This window comes from Scleropages formosus, chromosome 4, assembly GCF_900964775.1.
Source record: "Scleropages formosus chromosome 4, fSclFor1.1, whole genome shotgun sequence".
Lineage (NCBI taxonomy): Eukaryota > Metazoa > Chordata > Actinopteri > Osteoglossiformes > Osteoglossidae > Scleropages > Scleropages formosus.
In genome coordinates, this window is record NC_041809.1 from 8489748 (window position 1) to 8513099 (window position 23352).

The 23352-nt window shown below is 38.6% G+C and overlaps 1 protein-coding gene across 1 annotated transcript in view; it reads right to left on the minus strand.

The window, feature by feature from the left end:
- Positions 1-8514: 8514 nt before the first annotated feature.
- eys (eyes shut homolog) overlaps positions 8515-23352 on the minus strand; it is a 33703-nt gene continuing 18865 nt past the window's right edge. The window contains exons 4-5 of the mRNA XM_018749305.2: positions 20775-20951; positions 8515-8582 (exon numbers count right to left, since the gene is read on the minus strand). Of these exons, the coding sequence (XP_018604821.1) occupies positions 8515-8582; positions 20775-20951 (245 nt within the window). The remainder of the gene's footprint in view (positions 8583-20774; positions 20952-23352) is intronic.

The window sequence follows — 23352 nt, forward strand, 5'->3', positions numbered from 1 at the left end:
ACTTGTCAATGTTACAGAGGTCAGAGACTCTATACATACCAAAGGACCAGCGAAACAGACATGTTAATTCTCACAGGAGAGTCCTGTGAAGGAATGAGATAACACCTCCAGCAGCCCCTTGTGGTATTACAGTGTATACTCTGGTAAGGGAAAATAGCAGATGTGTTTTAACCCCCACTCACACCTGCTAATTTGCAGATTAAATACCATGTTACAATCTGTTATGTTCCTCAGGAACAGCTGATTAGCATGGGGTATCTGTCAGGTGCTTGAAGTGAAGCTTCTGGAATACAATCTCTTTATTTGAGAGATATTTGCATTGCTTCAAAATACCACAATAACCTACTAATGTATAAAAATTTCTATAGTAATAAAATCAGCATCAAACTATTTGACAGTAGGCAATGAGCACAGTTATGAAACTGAAGAAACATAAATGTTGTTTTGGAAGTTTTGTTTCATTTTATTTTAAGTTGTTACATTATCTGAACTTACCCTGAAACTGAACTGAAATTGTCGTAATAGACCATAAAATCCTGAGCATTTTTCAGTTCGTTATCATTTGTTTTTGAGGATTCCATAACAATATAATGGTTCAAATTCTGTTTTATAAATGATACTAAAATCTGTAACCAGTGCCAGTTCATGCTTCGAGGGGATGGATTACTGAAAATACAACTCAACTGATAGTGTCAACAGATGGTGGTTGTAATTTTCACCTTATTATGTGAAGGTTTCTGGGTTCAAATCCACACTCCTGCTGAAGTGCCCTTAGACAGAGTATGTATTTATGTATGTATGTGCCATCAAGTCAATCATGACTCATAGTGACCACCCACACAATTTTTGTGGCAAGGGAGGAATGGAAGCTTGCACAAAGTGTAGACACACACACACACACACACACACACACACTGTCTGAAACCACTTGCCCCAAGCAGGGTTGCAGAGCCTAACCTGGAAGCACAGGACACAGGGCTGGAGGAGGAGGGGACACACCCAAGATGAGACACCAGTCCATCGCAAGTCACCCCAAGCAAGACTCAAACCCCAGACCTGCCAGGGAGTGGGACCCAGCCAAGTCCACTGCGCCACTTCAACCCCCTTGCACAAAGAACTTACCCTAAATTACTGCAGTAATAATACTCAGTTGTTTAAATGGGCAACCCATTGTAAAGCTGATTATATAACATTATAAGCTGTCTTGAACATGGCTAATACAACAATTTGAATTGTGAGATTTCAGAATTTTCTTAAATACCAGTTACTAAATACTTGGACTTCTTACATTGAAAGTTGATTCATTATGCAATGATTTCTCTGTCTTTAGCTGATACCTTTAACCAAGGTAACTTACAGTACTAGATATATTACAATAAACCCCGACAGTTATTCACCCGTTCATACGACATAGCTATGTAACATACATATTTACACATTATGGGCAGTTTACAATCATCAGTTCAGTGGTAGCACATTTTCACATTATATCAGAAAGTCCAAACAAATATGGGGAGACACACAAACTCCACACAGACTGAGCCGGGATAAAGCTTGCATCCAACCACACAGCACAGGCGCTGTGAGACACCAGCACTATCTGCTGCACCACCCTACTGCAAGTTCCGAATGGAGCTCGAATGTTGCACTCTTCTAAGTAAATGCTTAAAAATGAAAACAAACAGAATGCGCAGCTGTACACATGGGCAAAACAGCAAGTTGCTTTGAATAAAAGCAACAACACAGAAATTATAATGGCAAACAGCAGCTCAGCCATGATTATGCATCAATGGCTTTTAATAACAGATGTTTTTCTACATGAACGACAGTGTGAAGTCCCACCAGCAGCGTTGACAGATAAGGTAGCAAAACAAATGAGAAGTGATTAATTCCTGGAGACAGGTGATGGCAGTGCTGGGATTTCTGGACTGGGGGGGCTCGTCGTTGGCCAACACACACTTCCCACACATAGGAATTCTTTGCAAAAGACCTAGGTCAAAATTAAGGCAAGTTGTCAAGTACAGAGGTAAAACATGGCACACTAATCTCTAGCTTCTATAATTAGGCCTTGGTTTAAAAGCTGGAACAGCAAAATGAGTCCACAAGTTCGATAAAAACTAATGCTACCGCATTATAGCATTAGTTTAAAAAATGAGTGAGTGCTGACCTTGTGTAACAATTCTGTAAAGCAATTACATCCATTCATCGTCAACAACCGCTTGTCCTTAGCAGGGTCGTGACGAGACGGAGCCGTGCCCGGCAACACAGGACGCAAAGCCGAAGGGGACACGCCCCGGATGGGACGCCAGTCTGTCGCAAAGCACCCCAAGCAGGGCTCGAACCCCAGACCCGCCATACAGAGGGACACTGGCTGAACCCACCGTGCCAAAAGCAATTAACCACTTGTTTAATAGTAAAGGGAACGAGTACTGTCTTAGAAAGCAGAGACACCACTGGTTATAATAAAAATGGCATTGGTGACAAAATTTCAACCAACATCTGGCACAATGCAACAAGCATGTTTTTTATGTTGGGCAAAACAAAGAGACAGACAAATACACACCCACCCACCCCCCCACACACACACACCTCAGCCTTTGGGACTGGGAGTCCGTCTATACATTGATTTTCAACACAATCATAATCAGAAAAAAATGACTGTACCTTTGAGAACTTGTAATTCGACCGTTACCTGGCACAAGAAGCCACTGTGTGTTTTTATAGAGAGTACATTGTGTGTGTGTGTACGTGTGGCACTATATTACAGTATATACACACCTTCATCTTAAAGCTCAGAACTGACCTGCATAGAATAGTGGTTACACCTGCAGACTTTGGTTTTGGTCTTGTATGTCCCCAAAGTCCAAATCCCTTGTACTGGAGTGCTACTATTAAGCACATTACACTCCCTAAATTTCTAAGCTTACCAACCTGTAAAAGGAGTAAAGTAAACTTAAGATTGTAAGTCACTTTGGAGAACACGAAACTGTCTGCTAAATGAATAAGCATAGATGTAGTAATAGCATGATACACATTTTCACCAGTGCCGGTATCATCTGTATCTGCTCCCTTGATACGGACTAACTTTATTTGTGCCATAGACTGACTAAAACGATTGGCTTTTGAAAACAAAGTCCAAGTCAGAGTCACATCCAAACATGAAAAACGGTTATTAGGACAGGAGGTAGAGATTCTTCTGCGGACAGGGGTTAGTGCCAATTCAAACAAATTACCATTTTACACCTTTTTGCAGCCACAATTCTTGTTATGCAATTATCAAGTGGCCCTCTCCCTGACCCTCTGCAGAGAGAGATGGGGAAGTTTACAATCTAATTTTCTAAATGAAAGTAATAAATCAAACTGCTGTCATTCTGTAATCTGACTTTTTTTTTTTACACAACCATGAAAAGGGAACTGATGATATTGTTTTAGCTGATAAAATCTTCCACAGTCCTCAGTTGCATCTAATAAAATCCTGGTGGGTAAATTGTGGCACAGTAAAGGAGGTACGAGTCCATTTCTTTTTAAGATAAGAACCTTGTCACTTCACATTTCAGCCACCAACTGATGGATAATTTAGATGCTCAAACTGATGAAGCATTTTTTAACTAAGTTTCATGTTACTAAGTTAGTGAACTTATAAATATTAAAAATACATTTTTTTACACCTGTCAACCTTGAATCCAGAGACATTTCTGTTAAGAATCTTTAAAGAATGTGTTATGACTCAGTCTATGGGATGGATTGACACAGCTGTTTGAAAGGGTGAACATTTATAGAAGATGATGTGTGTAAAGTAAATTTTTATGTTTCTCTTTGTGTCTGAGAGCCATTTTTTACTGGGTACTGACATGTTCTCATATTTACTTCCCGTTTGAACTCGGCTCTAGCTGATGGGCAAGCCTGCAATTATTTTTTATTATTAAATCAATTAGCTGAAGCTTTTCTCTAGTTGATACCAGTGTTTGATTTGCATACTATACTAAGCTATCTAGACAGATTTACTCTTTTTGTAAGTGGGGTAATTTTTACTGGAGCAGAATCTGGGTAGGTACCTTATTCTCGAGAACTACAGCAAGAGTGCGGGGGGTGAAATCTTGGTCCTTCAATTGTTTAGGCAATTTTTATAACCACTGCACTGCTTGTTACTGACTGTGGGCTGTCCCTTTTTCTTGCCCTGGGTTGTAACATGTTATTGTGGTACTAGGGGAGTCTATCATTCTGTAGCACCTCCTCCTAACCTCTAAAGTGCCGCCGGATCTCGTCATCTGTCAGTTAGTTCATTTCTAGTGACATCCATCTTCTCTACACCTTGGAAGTGTAAGAATGAGAGCCATGATCAGAGGACCGATGAGAAGAGTAACTCATTTACCATGTGAGAGTACCACAACCATCTGGGTGGAGTAGGCATTTTGCACCAGAACGCTCATGATAGACCAGTTGCAGCGGAGAGGCGAGGACTGCTAATTAGCTAATTAGCTCAGCAGAGGTAGATGGAAAAAGCCAGATTGGGAATTTGGCAAGGAACCCAGGGTAACATCTTAATCTTTTCATGACTTCAGTAGGATCCTTAACGAGGAAAATTGTGAGTCGGGACCAAGTTTGGCTCTATTGCCTCCCAAATATCTAAACAGGGACAAGATTGGGAGGTGGGCTGGTGCATTATAAACATATTCAGATTTTTCTAATCAGCATCTTGACCAAATTGGCAGAAATTTCAAATAGGTGGAAGTCAAGTAATGTTGAATCGACTTCTCATGAACTCCACATCCATGTTTCTAGTGTAAAGGATATGATAGTTTGAACATAAAATCTTATAATGCTGGATTTATTTTTTCAAGGAAAATAGTACTTGCTTTGGAGACAATACTTCCATGGATCGAAGTAGACAATGATAGCTGCGGGGGTTTTGACATGACCTTATCCTTTATAGATTTCACTGAGAGAGCGCATTTTTGTTTTTTGTTTTTCCCCCCACCGTAAAATGGCAAGATAAATCATTTAAAGCCATTTTCGCAGCATCCGTTCCGTTCCAATGCCCCTTCCATTATTTACATACCCTTTTGTTAAAGGATGAACCACAGCCCTCACAGACACAGCAGAACAAAACCAACTCGTGTTTCTTTTACATACAGGACATGATAAAATAAACAGTAGACCTCACAACATGCCCTAAGTAGTAGGCTGTGTGAAATATCAGAAAATTGCACGGAAACATGGAAAAATCTTTTCTGAACTGTGGTCGTCATGTAAACATGGATCTTTTTTTGTGCTTATTCTGAGATATCTTGCTACAAGAGGACACTGCTGTGACTCTGAACTGGATGTCACCCTAAGATTGCATCTGTCTGAGGCTGAGGCAGTGAAAATTGTTACCATGTCATCTGGACCTGCCTTGAAGGTGAGAAGAAGACTGTGGAGGTGTCTAAGGTGATGGTCCCTGTCAAAATAGAATCATCTTCAACCCTACTTAACAAAAGGGAATGTCACAGGTACACACCTGTTCAAGGCCATCCTTGACTGGATATCACATGATATTCCAGCAAAAACAGGAGGCCTAGGACCTTACTAATATGAAGAATTAAAAAAAAAACTTCTATTGACTTTACTTGTATTAACCGCCATTGAATTGACACACTTGTGAGTTACAGGGTTAGACTTATACACTAATCTACTTACAATTATTTATTCATTTATATAGCCAGGTCTTTTTTACTGTGTCAGTTCATGTAAGTACCTTGATCAATGGTGTGGCATTATTATAGTAAGAGCAGGGATTCAACCTTTTCAGTACAAGGCAATGGCTCTAACACTGCATCTTTTGAATATTATACATTTAGAGTGCCATTTACTCTATGAATCCTCCAAAGATCAGTTTATCCAGTAGTTTTACCTAAAATGTCTTGTATTTATGCATTTACATCTGTGTGATTTATTAGATGGATTCTGGGTACTACAAAAGGACTCCTTCTGGATTTGGAGCTCAACCAGCAACATTGGACCTGAAATTATGCACATGTCATGACTATGATCTCTTTTGTTTGCTTGACTCAAATATATTTAATTTAATCCAGTGAACACAAATTGCCAGGTGTTTTTGTCTTTGTTGCTCATGTGGCGTCAATCAGAAGTGGAAAGAAAATATTGTGCTGAATACACATTGCAATATTAGGTACAAAATGTATAACATTTATATTCCAAGATCTTTGATTGTTGAATGGTTTGTGACTGCTGCTCTTCACACTTTTAATATAGGTTAATTATAAAAAGTAAGTTTCTCAGTGCCACTTTCAGATTAAAAAAGAGAAACTTGTACGGAATTCAAAAAAAACTCAGCCTAAATCAAAGCCCTTTGATGCAATCCTCAGGGTAATTCTCTACCAGCCTTTTTTGAGCTTTGGGACAGTTTATGTGGGCAATAGATTCATCATTTTAGACAGAAAGTAGACCAGCAAATAATGGAAAAATAATAGAGTTGCTACTATTAGGTCACACTTGCAAGGAGCACACAGAAGAAGGAACACATGTTGTCTACATGGCGTTAAAGCGTTTCAGGAATTTTCTTGAAAAGGTAACAATATAGAAAGCCATTCAAATGTCTCTTCCAGGGTCAATACTGTCAGAGCTCATCAGTGCCAAAGCAACATCTGTCAGACAGCTCCTTTGGCATTTCTGACAACTAGAATAGGAAGAGACTGTTATATAAGAGATGTCATGTAGGTTATTGCCAATTTAGCTCTCTTGTAATTCCATGAGAGACACTGTGGCCCCTACTGACAAAATGCTCATTTTTGCACAAAAAATGTTTGTGTTCTGATCTATTTTTCCCCAGTATTATAACCCCCACCCCCCATAAAAAACATGTAAAGGGCAACCTGGGGTGTGACGTCAAGGTGTTTCATCATAACAGTTATTTATGTAACTTGGTATGTAGTCTAGACAATGTCTTCCTACAAGACATTACATACAAAACTGAAATATTGTTGAAAAACTTTTTTGCATTTTCCTCATCTGATAATACAGCAATAATGTCATCAGTCATTTAAAGGGCAGCATCAGAAGTGTATTATTTACTCAAGAAGTGGTTAAAAGAGATCATACTAAATCTGGATGTTATAAGGATTAAACTAAGATATATGTAAGTACTACTTGGGTTCACATCCAAATAATGCATGAGGCAAAAATATTTTTCTCTAACAGCAACTCACTCAGTCTCAGCGATACGAGTGACTATTTAGAACATTTTATTGACCAGAATTCAAAATTTTGCCAATTATGTATTATTGTCTTGAAGCAGTGATAATATCTATTTGACAGTTTCATAAAACTTACGAGCGAAGAAGTTGTGTTACTTTAAGTGTCCTGACCCTGCTCATAAATCGATTGCAAATGTGGTATGATGCCGGTAGTCATCCATTTCTGATGCATAACTCTGTTTTAATGTGATTGTCAAAGTGCAACTGAACTTATCATGTTAAAAACCATTAAACTGCTCTGCAACCTTTGGTTAAAACAAAATTTTGATGGTTCCAACCATCAAAAATTAAACTACTTTAAAAAGTAAAACACAATCTACAAAACACATACACTGTTTTGGGTAGCCATCAGATACTAGCTACGTACAGACATATGATTGCCATATTAATACTTTTTTTAAATGTTTGAGCATTTCTACTATTTAGGCATGTATACAGCTCACATATATACTGCACTGCAACACATGACACATTTACAAGCATCACGGTGTAAAATTTTATGCACTTGCAATGCAATCCTTGGGAGCTATTTATGTTGTACAGGCAAACAGACAAAGACAATACTGACATATTACATTTCACTTTATATTGCACTTCACCTCACCTCAGGCAGCGTTAAAATGATAAGAGTGTACTACTCACCGGACTGTAATTGGGGTCAACCTGTCACCAGAGATCTTTCGACTCGTCTCCCTGGTCAGAATGTGGTTGCCACCACATCCGAGTTTGAGGGCAGGCCTTCCGTCTTTTAGGAACACGTGTAGAAACTTGCTGCCAAAATTTTGCTCCTGTGCTGTAAAGACAGAATAACCAGACTGTAAGTTAGGAGGGGACGCTAACTCACCTATTTGTTTGAAAAAAAAAAAAAAAAAAACATAAAGGCTCCTTTTTAGTTTGGACACATTGACGTTTTCACATCTTTCTCTTATTATTCACATGCTGCCAAAGAATTTTCAGCGACATTGTTCAATTTGGAGTTGATGGACGTGTGTCAGTGCAAAAGTGAGCAGTGTGAATTGGATTTTGAAACCTTTCATCCAGTGCATCACCTATAATGAATTTCAACAGCCAGGGAGAGGGTGTGTGATTGAACAATATAACGAGAATCTCTTTGCTTTTCCTTTTTCTTTGACTTTCTGCAAAGAGTATTAATTCGCCAACCTCAATTTTGCTCTTCTTACGGTAGAACTGGACTCATCTTTTGAAACAGAAACACTCCCAAGGTATCAAGCCTCTTTAGATTGTCGTCTTTCATTCCTTAAGATCCAGTTAATTCAATGCGGTGCTGATACTCTTTCATGGACGGAATGTAGTCCACCTCCCTTCCTATAGTGAAAAAGAGCTCAGAGGAAGTTCAGATTAGAAGTATTACCTGCATGTCTGAAAAATAAATGTCGTGCAAATCTAAAAGATGTCAAAACCATTTTCAAGTCTTGGGAGCACTATAATATGAACCTTTGATTAAAGGTTTGATCTTTTAAAGCAGAAGCAAAAGTTGATTTTGGAACAATGATGTGGTACTCACGCATTCTGAATATTTCATTTTGTTGATCTGTTTGTGTCCTAGAATTCTTCTCCCATCTGAATTTAGCATCTGGATGGGTTTTTTTTCTTTTTTTTTTTAAATTTGCAGACACATGCTATATTCAGCTCAACTATGTGTCTGTATTTTTGTGTGGTCCACAAGTGTTTATTGAAATTCTGAAGTGGCCTTTCTTCTCCAAAGTTTATCAGTGTTGTCAAGATGTTTCTTCTATTAGTCCAAGCAAGGGCTGAGGTGCTGCATAAAGTCCAGGGTTACCCATAAGAAACGTATGCCAATGGCCAATACTAAGTGTGGATTTTTACCCTGGTGCACTTTGGATCAAGGTATACGATAAACACTAGTTAATAATCATTGTATGTCACTTTAGAGTAGAACCACTACTAAATGAATAAATGTAAAAATAAACAACTTATGCTGTTCAGCTGTTTGGAGGTGTGTGAAATCCAAATTTGGTCCTAGTAAATCTGAAGAAAGCTGAAACAGGGCTATTAAATGAAGCTTCTCATAAAATTGAATTCTCATTATCCGAACGGGCATCATCTCATGGATGACTGTATATACTTATATTTTCTTGGCACTTTGATGCATTTATTCTGGGAATGTGACAGGATACAAGATTACCAGAACAGTGTTCCCTCAATCATTCAGAAAAATCTTTACTGAAAAAGTTTGATTTGTCCCCCTTGTTAAATCATGACCAGAATGCTATTTTTGATTAAGCAATGGAACATAAGCTGATTACTCTTACATACTTGGCAAAGAAATGTATGTCATTGCTATGGTCTACAACAACTTCCATCTGTAGATTTATGGGTGCAAAATTAACACAAAGGAATTCTGGAAACACTGGTCATTCTTCTGGAACTTCTTCGTCCCGTGTTATCACAACTGTGAAACACTGTCACTGTTTCACCATGTTTTATGCATGTGGACGTATTTGTAATTCCTCGCTGCATTGTTTTGTCTTTGTGTTGCTGTGTTCTGTTGTTGATGAAGTGCTTTGTAACAGAAGTAAACAACCTATCAAAGTGGGAAAAAAATGTTTCATATTTTGAATATTCCTCACAAGCGTTACCTTTGTTTGAGGTGGAGGGCCTGAATTGTGTCCCTTTGTTCATTTTTCCCTCCGTGAAGACATGACGAATTGCTCCCAGGTCTCCCCATGGCCCTGTTACAGTGCATCGGGCCTAACGGACCATTCGTCCTTTCGCCTGTACCTGTCACCTGTCCTCTCCCACCTATTTCTCCCTGACAAGCAAAGCCCAGGAGAGTTTTCTCCACATGCTATGGTGAGAGAGGGTGGGAGGGATGGTTCGGATGAGGACAGAGGAGAGGAGGACCGACTTGGAGATCCTCCACGTCTCCGTGTGTCTTCAGTCCTCTGCTGATTAACTTTGTCTGTTTGATCTCCAGAGTTTTCTTCTCCGTTCCTGTCCTCTGATCTGATGAGCCCCCCACCTCCCCCAGATGAAAAGAGAGGCCTCCTCTCCACACTTATTGAACATTCATCTCCTTTTGAAGGCCTGGTTAGCATGCATGCAGCTTCGCTTCTCGAAGCGTTGCTGGACCCATCTGACCAGACCAGGGCTGTGCAAGGCCAGATAGAATGCTGCTAATTGATTAGGCATGATGGATCGCCACAACCATGAATCACGATTTTTAATTACTCAGAAGGCACCTGTCTCCGTACAAATGCTTTATCTGTGCTTGCTGGCATTAAAGAAATGATTTAGTAATTGTGTAGTAATTCACTTGTGTCAAACTGAACATAAATTTGCCCTTGATAAAGACCAAAGAGAAAACTATGGGCAGATGAAGGCAAAATAAAAGAATAAGATGAAGGCAAAATATTGACAACAAAGACAACTGCATCCAGAAAGAGCATGAGCACTGCTACTGCAAATTCATTCATCCCTTTTCTGGCGATCTGTAGAAGGACATGTGACAGGTAGTGACAAAAGGTTAAAAACTGTCAAACTGCCCATGGCAGGTGGAAGATACATAAACAGCAAATCTGACAGGGTGACTGTGCGATAACTGCTAAGCTGACATCAAGAGCAATCTAATTCACTTTTTACCCCGGACTTTAGACCATTAATGCAAGTGCTTCTGCAATTTAACTGTTCAAGGGTTGACTGATCATTCTTTTCATACCTAAATGCAAATATCATTTCATATATGACATCATCTGATTTTCACTACATCAGTCACTTGTAGCGCTCCTTGCCTGGAGGTTTATTTTAATTATTAACATGGCAGCAATAATTTTGCTGCGACTGCATACTAAACAAACAAAGCTGATGCAAAATTAACCTTTAATGCCATTCCTCACCGACACGGTATTATTACTAGAATTACTGATTGAGAGGCACCTGCACAGAACGGACTGCACTGTAATAATTTATGAAGTGCACGTCAAATTAATTTCCATTCAAACACACTCAATTCTAATAGCTCCCTGGACACTTTTGTCAGCAAACTTTGACTCGTGGGGAAGAGAACAAGCAAGTAATGGGGGGCTGATTTCAATATGTCAACGATGTGCCATATACAGTATGATTTCTAACCTTTAGCTTTGATGCAGAAACACAAAATACTGTACAGTATCATAACACAATCCCCCAATATCCCCCTAAAACTGGCTGCTCCTTGGTCTGTATTGCACATCAGGTTAGAAGTTTACCTGCAAATATTTTGTGCAATATCAATAGGCACAACTGGAAAAATTTTACTTTCCGCTCCGTCTGCTTAATGCCGGATTTCTTTCAAGCTGCCTCAGAATAATGGTGGGAGTTACTCTTTGCAGCAGGCTAAGAATGCCGAGGCTCAGAAATAGATTGCACAGCTTACTGAGGCACAAAACAGTCCTGGTGCATTTAGTTTGATATTATGTCTGAATGGCTGTTTCCTGAAGACAAAGCATGCAATATTAAAAGAAAAAAAAAAACGCAACGATTCTCCTGGGGGCGTAACTGCATTTATATACTGTGTGGCTTTAGGCTGTAGCTTCGTTGCAATGCTAAATTGTTAAGATGCGAGTATGGAATATGGACCCTAGGATGAGCTTTCTGCTAAGCTACCCCATTGTTTAGTCTGATTGCACTTTGATGCACTGTGTGGAGTGAGACTGCACTCATTCCATTGTATTTGCAATATTTGTTTGCATGCTTATGACCACTTTTTTATTGAAAAGGACTTACAGCTTCACATTCTTTTAGCATGAAAGGGGCTTTGGATAAAAGGTAAATAAATAAATGTAAATAAAAATGTGCTTTTGGCTCAAATTCCTAGAAGGGCCCTGCCACTGGACCCTTGAGTCTATAAACAGCTAAGAGCGACAGTAAGATATCTGGCAGTATCGAAAAGTAGACTGGAAAAAGAAATAATGATAAATACTGTTATCAGCAATATTGAGAACTTTTGACAGCACATTCTTTGGCCAAGGTGATGTGCTGCAGATTGGCCGAGGGGCCTGTCTCGAGTCAAAAGTTACACCCGACAGATTATCACCCACAGCTCTGCGGAGACGCCTCTGTGGGAGGAAGATTAATACCAACTGAACCTTGTTGGGATGTCACCCCCTGGATGGCAGGGATAACACACTTTTTTTGCAAGGGGGATGCATATTGATTTAGCATTTCATAGTACCATAAATCCCACACTCCTTTGTTTGCAGAGGCATCCTGATTCTCCTCTCTTATTTGGAAACATCACTGAAGACCGTTTCTGGAAAGAATCCAACTGCTCACTTGTGTTCCACTTGTCTCATGCAACAGAGCCTGAGCTGGGGTCACTTTAATACTCTGAGCTGTTTGCCTTGTGAATTGATGTGACTGGAAGCTAAAATGGGCTTTTGTTCCCCTCACCACTGTTGCATGCTATGGTACGCAACATATAATATAAAATATGAATATTCAGTAAATGTCTCAGCAATTACTAAGGAAAAGGGAATTTATCATAATAAAATGCAAAAATGAACCAAAGGATTTGGTACAGAAATAAGTTTAACTTTAGCAACTGAGGTTTTTTTTTTTTTTTTTTTTCTTTTTTTTGCTGGCAATCACTGCATAATAGAACTGAATTAAAGAGGAATACTAGTTGCTCATTAAGCTTATTAAATTCATCATTTAAATATTGATTCCAAAATAAAAATATGAATAAATAATAGCAAAAGGAAAAACTTATTGCATTTAAATAATGGCACCTGAGGGTCCTCTTTAACCCCGATAATTACTTTATTCAAGTCTAATTCTAAAGTATCCCTGTAAGTTGTGCTGTAAAAAAATATGTCAGATAAATAAGAATTAAAAACAACAACAGCAACAAGAATAATAATAACAATAAAGTACTCATTTCTTCATCCTGTGACTACTTTCTGCTGTTCACCACCTCCACTGAAGAGGTCCACAATTTTAGCCATCAGCCTTTCTGTGGAACTGGGCAGCTGGTGGCGTTGGTCATGTTGAAATAAGACCCCATCAGAGTCCCAAACCACTTTACCAGCTGAGCGACAGGTCTGCGGATGTGAGCGGTGCGAGGTTGAGGAAACAATACTGCGAGTGGAGACCTGGGCACAGACAGGCTCCACTTGTTCAGGCTAGCAATTACAGAGTGATTGTGGGTAATGGTGTGCCCAAGCTCAGAAGCAGAAACAGTGAAAGTGAAGATAAACGGTAAAGGCTACTCTGTTTCACTTCTTCTGCTGACTGTTATTGTGCTTTGTTTGGTATGAACTGAGCTGACCAGCCTGTGAGTGTGTTTGAGAAAATGGTCCAAGCAGAACAGTACAGAAAACTTTGGTAGGATGTGATCTGCACTTTCAGTTGTTTATTGATATAAAATCTTGATCAAAGGTGTTTGTCACATAAAATCGTAGATGACGAAAAAAACCATGATCCTGACCAAACGACCATGTCGATAAACTCTTCTAAGAACAATTACTGTTGCACCCAAAGACTTTGTTTTTCATAATGTGCTTCTCAATGGTTGTTAGTGCCTTACCTAATAACTTGTTTAAACGGACTCTTTCATTAATGTTATAATAAGAATTTGTCAGCTAGCTTTTTTCATACATGCTCCCAACTGAAGGAGAAACAAAGCCTTCACACTGGACCCCAATCATAACAGATCTGTAGACACTGTGAAGGAGCAGCTGGTTCCACACAGGTGCACAGATGGCAAACACAAACAAACTAAAAGGACAAAAGATAATAGTGGGGGAAATAAATAAATAAAAGTAAAATGCTGAATTGAAAGGAAAATGTAAAACTCAAAATGCAATGTAAATACAATCCAATGGTCGACAAATTAAATCCGCTGAAAATATAATTTATTTGCAATTCAGATTCCCTTACCTAATAACAAAATGGCATCAGGGGAGCAAATGGGGATGAAATGTAATCCTTTATACAGGCTGGTTGCAACAGACATATTATTAATTGCAGAGCAAAGCAAAATAAAAACCTATCCTGTCTTGATTGTTTAATGACATTTTTCTGTTTCTCGGTTGAGTTGGTTGTTGTGTCATTACTGGTTATTGGTGATTTGCAAAAGAACTGTTGGTAACTGGTGAAACACTTTTGCGACAACTGATGTCTTTTTTATTACGGTTTTTAGTAAAGTAGGATAAAGGAATTATCTGGAATTGTCCCCTTTCACGTCTCTGCTTGTGTCATTTCTCTTAATTTTTCTTCTGTATTTTCTCTACCACTTGAATATAATATACTTGCACTGGATGTGACAGTTTCTAGCACATTTGAAAAAATGCACTAAAACTCTTGCTGATCCACCCAGCATTCCTGTTCTATTCCTAAATTGGCCAGAACTATTACAGTCACAAATAATTGCTCCCACATTAATGGGTAAATAATTAAAAAAATCTAAAAAAATGTATGTCATTGTCTTATTTTTTTCAGATACATGCAGGTTCCAAGAGACAGGGAAGGTACTATACTGTAGTGCATGATGTGTCCTGGATGGTATTATAATACCTGAAATGCTGTGTTATGTAGGGCAATGAATCCACCTCCCCATCTAGCAGATCCAGTAGGGACACATTACCTTGACTGCTCATTGTAGATCTTGATGTGGGATAATAAACAACCTCTCAATCTGGCCTTGTTAACAAAGAACGTCCAGGCATTGCAAAAAGTGAGGGACTATGTCTTGCTAGACAGTGTGGGAATTTGGCGGGAGCAACAAACCCACAAAGTGGGCTAGTAGCATCCCTTGCCTCTGGCAGCTTGTTAAATGAAACACATATCGAGCTGTCTTCTTGATAGATTGCATGCTGACAATGAAGAGGAAATTATTACCAGAATTAAAGATTCCCTGCCCTTGTAATTGTGCAATGAAATGAAGAGAGGTGTTGCAGAGAATTGGCCACACATCAAGACATGAGCTACAGGAACATGCAATGTTTACTACTTGAGGCCATTACCTCAAATATAAAATGTGCAGGTTGCTTGAGAACCTTCTGGATTTTTGCGGAGGCTTTATCTAACTATAACTGTTTGTAATTTTTGCGTATTTTATGCTTATTATATTGTCTCAGTGATTATGTGCTTATCTGCAGTACTTTAGGTAGTTTTGGATCTTAATTTTGCAGCACAATTTAGCAGTTATCATTGGCACCACTGTTAACAAATAAATCACTAACAAATTAATAATCACTAACAAATCACTATGATCACTGACTAGTGTACAAAGCTGAAAAACAATGAAAAATCTGATGAAACTGGTAAAAACTGTTCAATTGAACAATTTAAAAATCTTTTGTACCTAATTATCACATTTTACTGTAATGCCTAAATTGCAGAAAGTGTTCACATACATGACTGCAAAGTTTGTAACACTGCTCAGATTGAAATTGTTACAGAATTGTATTACTAAACTCTACAATACTATACTAAAAGTGACTAAAAGCTTTGTCAATGACTGCCATTTGTCACTGTGACAACATGAAAAGCGAGGTCACAGATGACAAGGTATAAGTGTATTTGAAAAAAAAAGTTTTCTCTGAATTCCAATTTAGTTATCACAAGAAGAAACAAAAATGAAAAGAAAACAAGTGACAATCTGGCAGATTTACAACAAACAACAGGGGGTCACACACATTTCCTTCGAATAAAAGCTAAGCAAAAAAGGCGAAACTGTATCAACGCATGTACTCAATTTTAGAGCAGTTCTGCAAACCCGCATTCATGCCATTTAAAGCTACCTTAAGTTACATTAACAATGCAGCAAACTTCATGCAACCATACATCAGTAATTAGAAAATCTGGTTGGAAATATTTTAATGCATTGATTTCTACTCAAAATTAGATTTTCAAGTAATATTTTTCATAATATTTCCAGTTATCATCTTATGAGTCAAAAATGATCACATTCATTAAAAACCGTGGTATTCCGCCATGTCCACAAGATACTTTGGAATCACATCACCAATGAGACAACCTGCTAGTTACAAAGTCGTGATTTACTAACAAAAGCATTAAAAACATATTCAGGAACCTGAACACTACATGTTATAAGTAAAGTAAAAGGCTCCAAGGGATCAGTGACTGGAGGCCATTCATTTAGCTGTATAATTGTTGGTAGTACACCGGATGTGATGTCATTTTAATGTGTCATTTCTGGGATGTACACAATGAGGAGATATGTATAGTAAATATCACAATAGACACATTTGTATCACAGGAAGACTAGTAATCTGGACACATTTGTACACACACACTGTCTGAAACCACTTGTCCTGAACAGGGTCACGGTAAGCCAAAGCCTAACCCAGCAACACAGGGTACAAGGTTAGAGGGGGAAGGGACACACCTCGGAAGGAATGCCAGTCCATCACAAGGCACCCCAGGCAGGACTCAATCCCCAAATCTGCCAGAGAGCAGAACCTGGCCAAACCTGCTGTGCCACTGCACCCCCCAGGACACATTTGTACCACAGGGCAAAACCTACAAAAGCCAAGGCTATCCGAAATGCCAGGACAAAGCACTGCTACTTGTGCCTCTGCACAGACATTATAACATAAATTTTGGAGAGAGGCTTCTGCTAAACAAATAAATATAAATTTATTACATAACTTAAAAAGTTCCACATCTTCAGTGACCTCAAACATTCCAGTGCGTTGCAATTTTGTTTTGTGAGTTTCCCTGAAATCAGTTGAACAATCAAATGAAATCTGTGATATTGGAAGTAAATCACAATATCACTAGAACTTAAATTCACACATGTAACATCAAAAGTAAACAAATCGCTATAATAATTCTGATAGGGCATTGAGTGCGTTGGGAATTACTTACAAATTGCTCCATGCAATGCCGAAGTTGCACGACATGGCATCACGCCCAGCTAGCTGCTGCCTACAAAGTTGCGTAAACATTGCTTCATGTAAGATGTTATGATTTTATCAGCTTATAGAGCACGATATGGATTTCAGGCAATTCAGATTAACTACAGTATCTTCCTTTAAGAAAGCCTAGAAGACACATCCTTCAGATTGTAAACTGGTGTATTTCACCACAAATCTTACCTACTATGACTTTGCAGCTATATCTGTAGCAAGAATTAGATGTCTGCTGCAGTCAAATTGATTCCTTTTGCCTCCCTCTCAAATAAACCGCATTTGAAATAAGTTTAAAAAAAAAAAAAAAAAAAAAAAAAAAAGCACTGTGAAAGACCTAGAACAAAGATTTTACCAAAAAAAAAAGTCTTGGGAGCACAACACAAACAAGACAATGGCATAAAATAATTACTGAACCTCACGAATGCAGCATCTGACACAGCTAATTATTTGAAGAAACTGTACAGCGTCAAGATGCTGCCATTTAGAATGAAAACCTTATTAAATTCAATTATTTCAATAGAGAGTGAAACAGCTTTCCAATAGAAAAAAAAAAAAAAAAAGTTTGTTGCAAATGATTAAACACTGAAAAATGCATGAACAATGGCTCGGCACAAATGGAACTTGATTAAACAGAAATATCCAAACATATGAAATGGAATGGCAGGCTCTTTTCTTAATAGAACTACAGAACCTCAGATTACACTCACATCACAAAAATACAACCCCCCAAAAGGGGCTATTGCCAAGTGTGAAAGATTCTCATGCTCAGCCCTAATGACAAATGGGGCACAAGAAAAGGCAGTGGTATGGAAATCGCTCTACCTACTAACATTGAAGTCCTCATTGTATACATGGGTGATGTACAGTATAGTGCAGCTCATAGCGTAGTGGTTAACAACACAGACTCGTTCTCCGAGGCTGCCGGCTCAAGTTGTGAAAAGTTCCCACTCCAGTTCCCTTTTGTAAGGTACCGAATTTCTCCAATAAATCATCCAGCTGTATAAATGGTGGAAACTATATGCCAGTTTAGATAAAAGCATGGGCTATGTCAGAAAGCAATAATTTAAAAATAAAAAATTAATAAAGCTCTGTGAAATATGTTCCTCTCCCACTTCTTTCTATGAGGAACATTCCCCAGGTACAGCAGATACAACAGGTATTTTAGTCAGATGGCATGTGCCCCTGACAGTTTTCTGAGAGCGCTTTATTCTTGATCAGATGATGCATTAAGATTAAAAATACAATATCATAACAATAAAAAAATAGTTCTGTGGAAAAAAGTTATTTCCCCCATATCCCTGTTTCCTATAGACTGAGGAAAATGTCACATTATTATTTCTATGTCATTTCCTTGGAGTGGAAAATAATGACATGTGTAAAAACTGACAAAAGAGCTGATCAACCGTAATGTCAAAATAAATAAAAAAGAAAAGGGGAAATACTTTTTCACAGCACAATGTATGGTGTTACGGAGAGAAACTGAAATATTTGGTATGTGCTGTTATGTCACGACCGAGATTTCAGCATGACAGCACAAAATAATCTGAAGCATTATGCAAACAATTCACAGGTTTGCATCACTGGCGATTTGTTCAGATGTTTGAGTGCTTGAGTGATGCAACCTAGGGTAGTCCTAGTGAATTTTTCAGTATAAGCTAGCGTGAAGTGAACAGTTGCAATAGGTTTGTGCAGCATTAGATTGTGTTTGATCTGGCAGTTTGTACAAATTCTGCCAAGTTCCAGGTATTTTGATTATAGGTTTTATCGGAACAGTTGGGATTGGAGATGAAATGTATGGATCCATAGATTATTGGATCTTTCCTCAGGGCCAAAAACTTCCTCATAAGAGATTAACGGGGCAGAACGTGATAAGGGTAACACTTGACTATTTTTCAGCTACAGTTCACATTTTCAACTCCCATGCAAATTTCAAAAAAATTATGCACCACTTTGCTAGGTTCCATAATTTATTTATTTATTTATTTAATATAAGCTCGGGGAGAGGTAATGACAATGTGCAATTATTATGGTAGAAAAAGACTCTAATGGGATTTTTCTGATGTAAAAGGTAATCATCTGGAAAATCAGTCACATTCAGAGTAACACAGCTATAAACGGAGGGGAAAAAAATAAATGCTTATTACAAAAGAACATATTGTATTTGCTCAGAGTTTAATAATCTAATTCACTTTATTTCGGATTATTGCTTTATCATATGAGTGCTTCATTATTAAAATTCTATATAAGTCTGTCTTTTCAGGTCTCATACACCAGGGGGTATTTAATGTGTTAGTTAATTCAGCTGCAAAAGAAGGTGGGTCAGACAATGTCAAAAGAAAGTGTGCTTCTCTCTGGGTCACACTGGACACAGGAGCAACAATGGAGTGATTTTGCCACAGGGCAAATTCAAAAATAAAATTAATTTTAAAAAAAAACTGAAAAAAAAAAAATTAGCCAGGGTGCGGCAGAATGCTAGACAGGTCAAAAAAGACTGGAAATTTGGATAAATCAGAATCAGAATTTGATCTGTTGGGCAAGGGTAAAAATATATATATTTTACTTCCCTAATATGAAGTCATGAACATCTACTCAGAGACATAAACATGATAAGGGCAATCGAAATGTGTACTGTGACACCCACAAGCTACACACATACTTGCTGAAGCCGCTTGCCCTAAGTGGGGTCGCGGTGAGCCGGAGCCCAACCCAGCAACAAAGGGCATGGGGCACGGGACACACCCAGGATGGGTTGCCAGCCTGTCACAAGGCACCGCAAGCGGGACTCGAACCCCAGACTCATCAGAGAGCAAGACCCGGCCAAGCCCCCTGCACCACTGTGCCCCCCTCAACCGCAATCTATCAAATAACTAATGCATTTACTCAGGGTGTGGCTTCTTATGCTCTTCTGTAAAGTACATTAAGACGAGTTGAAGAGAATAAAATGAAATGATTGAATTACACAATTAAATGAAATAGAAAGTCACGAACAAAATACATGTAAAAGAAAAAAAAAAAACAGGGCAATATTTAAAAAAAAGAATTATTTTAATGTAGTCCTCTATAGATTTAAAGCTTGTTCTCTGAAATATCTGGATGCAAAAGTAGAATGCATTTTTGACAGCGCTGTACCGTGTCACACTTAATGGAGCAGCATAGAGAATATAGCTGGAAGGACTGTGGAGACACCTCTCTCTGCATATTAAGAAAGAAAGTTTTATGGCTGGTAGCAAGAAAAAAAAGGCCATCAAATTGTATACAAATGTTCCATCAGATGAAAAGGGTTATATGGTTTTCATTTAAGGGCAATGAGCTATATAGTATTCCCCAGTGTACAATACACTGTATCGAGTGCTGTGCATCCTGGGGAGGAATATTCAATATTCTCAACCGTGAACGGGCTGAGTGGGTGGATCAGCTTCTCTCTCAAATGACTTCTGCTACCTACCTCAGTGCTGAACTTCTTTGAATGTCAGACTTTTTATAACTGTAAGTTGTCACTTTTTATAAACATACTCCTTAAAACCCTGATTATAAAAGTGAACTGGCATAAAGGCAAAAGCAGTAAAGGGAATTAGACATTTTTTGGAAGACTGTAATAATACGTGATGATTGCACTTACTGTACAAGATGGTACCATGGGATGACCCAGTCTTCAGGGTCAAATATAGTGTCACTGTGTCCTCTCCATCCTGGGAAGATGGACTTTGGGCATCGCCACCGGATTGCAGGATGGAAGTAAGTGAGGGAAGCTCCAGGTATGAATTTCCATTGAAAGATGGGAAAAAGACGGTTGTGTCTGAAACGGAAGGTGGTAACAACACATTTAAGGCATTTGAAAGGAACTGTAGCAAAAAAAATCTGCATTATTTTATGAAAGTTTCAAAACATCAGCTCTTTCCTCCCCTTGAGACCAGGTAATACTACAACAATTCCTATTCCATTTTATTTTTCAGTGCTAAAATATACAGATTATTAAATTAGAGGTATTCAGAGGTCAAAGTGAGATTAAATGTGATTAATTCCATTCTTCCCTTTTTCCATTTCATTTAACTTTTTACTTTAAAAATAAATTATTAGCTGCTAAATGATTAGTTCCAAGGTGAAGCAGACCTGGGGCAAAACAGTAGTGTGTAACATTTCTTTCCGCTGAACTCGTCAGACTGAATTAGAATCCTCACAGTAATTAAAATCAACAAAAGACTTAGTGTTGCAGAGGCATTATATTACTGTGGAAAATATCTCATAATTTCATAGAATGGGAACAGGTATCCTTAAAGGGGAAAATTAGTCTTGGACATTTTTAGTAATAAAAGGTTCAAGCTGTCCCCTTGCAATCGAAAGGTCCTGGTTTGGAATCCCTCCTCTTACTCTAGTAACCCTTATCAATGCACTTACTCTTGAAATGATTCATTTATTTAAAAAACCCCAGCTATAAAAATCAGCATACAACCACTGTAAGGTACCTTGGACAAAAGTGTCATTTAAATTAATAAATAGAACGCCACATTATTTCCACCGCAGATCATATTTGATTAGTTGTTTTCTTAAAACAAGAAAAACAGCTCAGATATGCACTTTGAGTAAATCAATGAAATTACCTCTTACATCACTTCACACTTCTGTTTTTTTCTCATGTATTTTACATTTACTACCGATTGTGCTAAAAGCAGGACAAAGTGGTCCAACGCAACGTTACCTCCAGATTGCGAGGCACTAGCACTTGACTTCAAAGCACGGAAAGCAAAAGAGATTTTTTTAGTAGTCTGCCTGCTGCAAGTAATATTAAAAAGCAACAAATAAAGTCTAAAAATAAAAAAAGTATGACTCCATCCCCTGCCAGCCTTATGAAAGAGCTGCTGAATGTGTGCATTTTCCTCTACTGGATGTGTTCCGCTGGGTATAGCCACACCTGGGTCCTGGGCGCTGTGCTTGCTCTGCTCCAAAGGCTGCTTGTGTGCAGAGGAGGCAACGACCCACCAGACCCCATGGCGTTGCCACTCTGGCCCCCCCACAGATAGGCAGGAATGAATAAGCCCGGGGCGAGGCGCTCCTTCTCGGATCACGGGTTGTGGGGCGAGCCGGTAATGATCTGTGCAGTGGCAGGGGGTTCTGTATATTGAGGCAGACGTGTGAATATGTGACTCAAGAATATGTGCTTTGCACCCCAGGAGCTCACCGGTGGTGGCGCTGCGCTGTCCAATGGGGACTGCGATATTAATTGTGTTCATGCTTTAGTCCTACAAGCCAAGGTCTAGCTGCCATTCAGGTTCAACTTAATCAGATTTTCTATTTACATTTATATTTATTTAGCCAACATTTTTTTCCCAAAGCAACCTACAGTGTTAAGCTGCTTACAGTGATCAAACTGTTTACATAGCTAGACAGTTTTTTTCTTATCAAATTTACTGTACCAACTTATGGCAAATAGCATGCTCAGAGGCGCTACACTCAGGAGGTGGGATTCTAACTTTGGCCCTTTGAGTCCTTTGACCCCAAAGGCGGTTACTCCTAGCACTTCACTTTTTGTGTGTATTGTATTTACAATTGCATTTACAATTAAAAAATCCAAGGGCTTAAAAAGTTTATCCAATGATTAATTTAAATAATTAACATTATTAATCCTTGTATAGGACAAAATAATCAGAACAACAAAGACTGATAAATATCTGAACTTTACCTCCATCAGGAAACAGAAACTCCTCTGTTTAAAAAAAAAAATGACTGGGACTTCTTAAGTAATGTATTCACTTCAGCATGATATGAATAGTGAAACACATTCTAAGTCCCAATTAAGGCTGATTAATTAGGAGAAAAAAGCAGTGTGCCCCACGACCTGCGAGATCCAGGATTTCCCTCTCTGCCTTCTGATTAGGTCCATTTTTTACCAAGCCGTTTTCTCACCTGCACTTCGGTCATCCCTCAGCGAGAGGTCGATAGAACCTTCTTTGATGACACATGTTAGACAATTACTGCACTACACCTCCCAAGACATCGACTCTGATACATCAACTGCCGCTAATGAAGCTCAAATGATGACTGGCAGCAATATCAACAGTGTCATGTGCTGTATTTTATGTTGTTACTTAAAACACTGACATGCAACAGTGAACATTTTACAGTTTTATCTATTGCTTTTTCTTGGCTGTGAATGAATCCACACACATAAAACACGCATATACTGTCCCTTACACTATCCC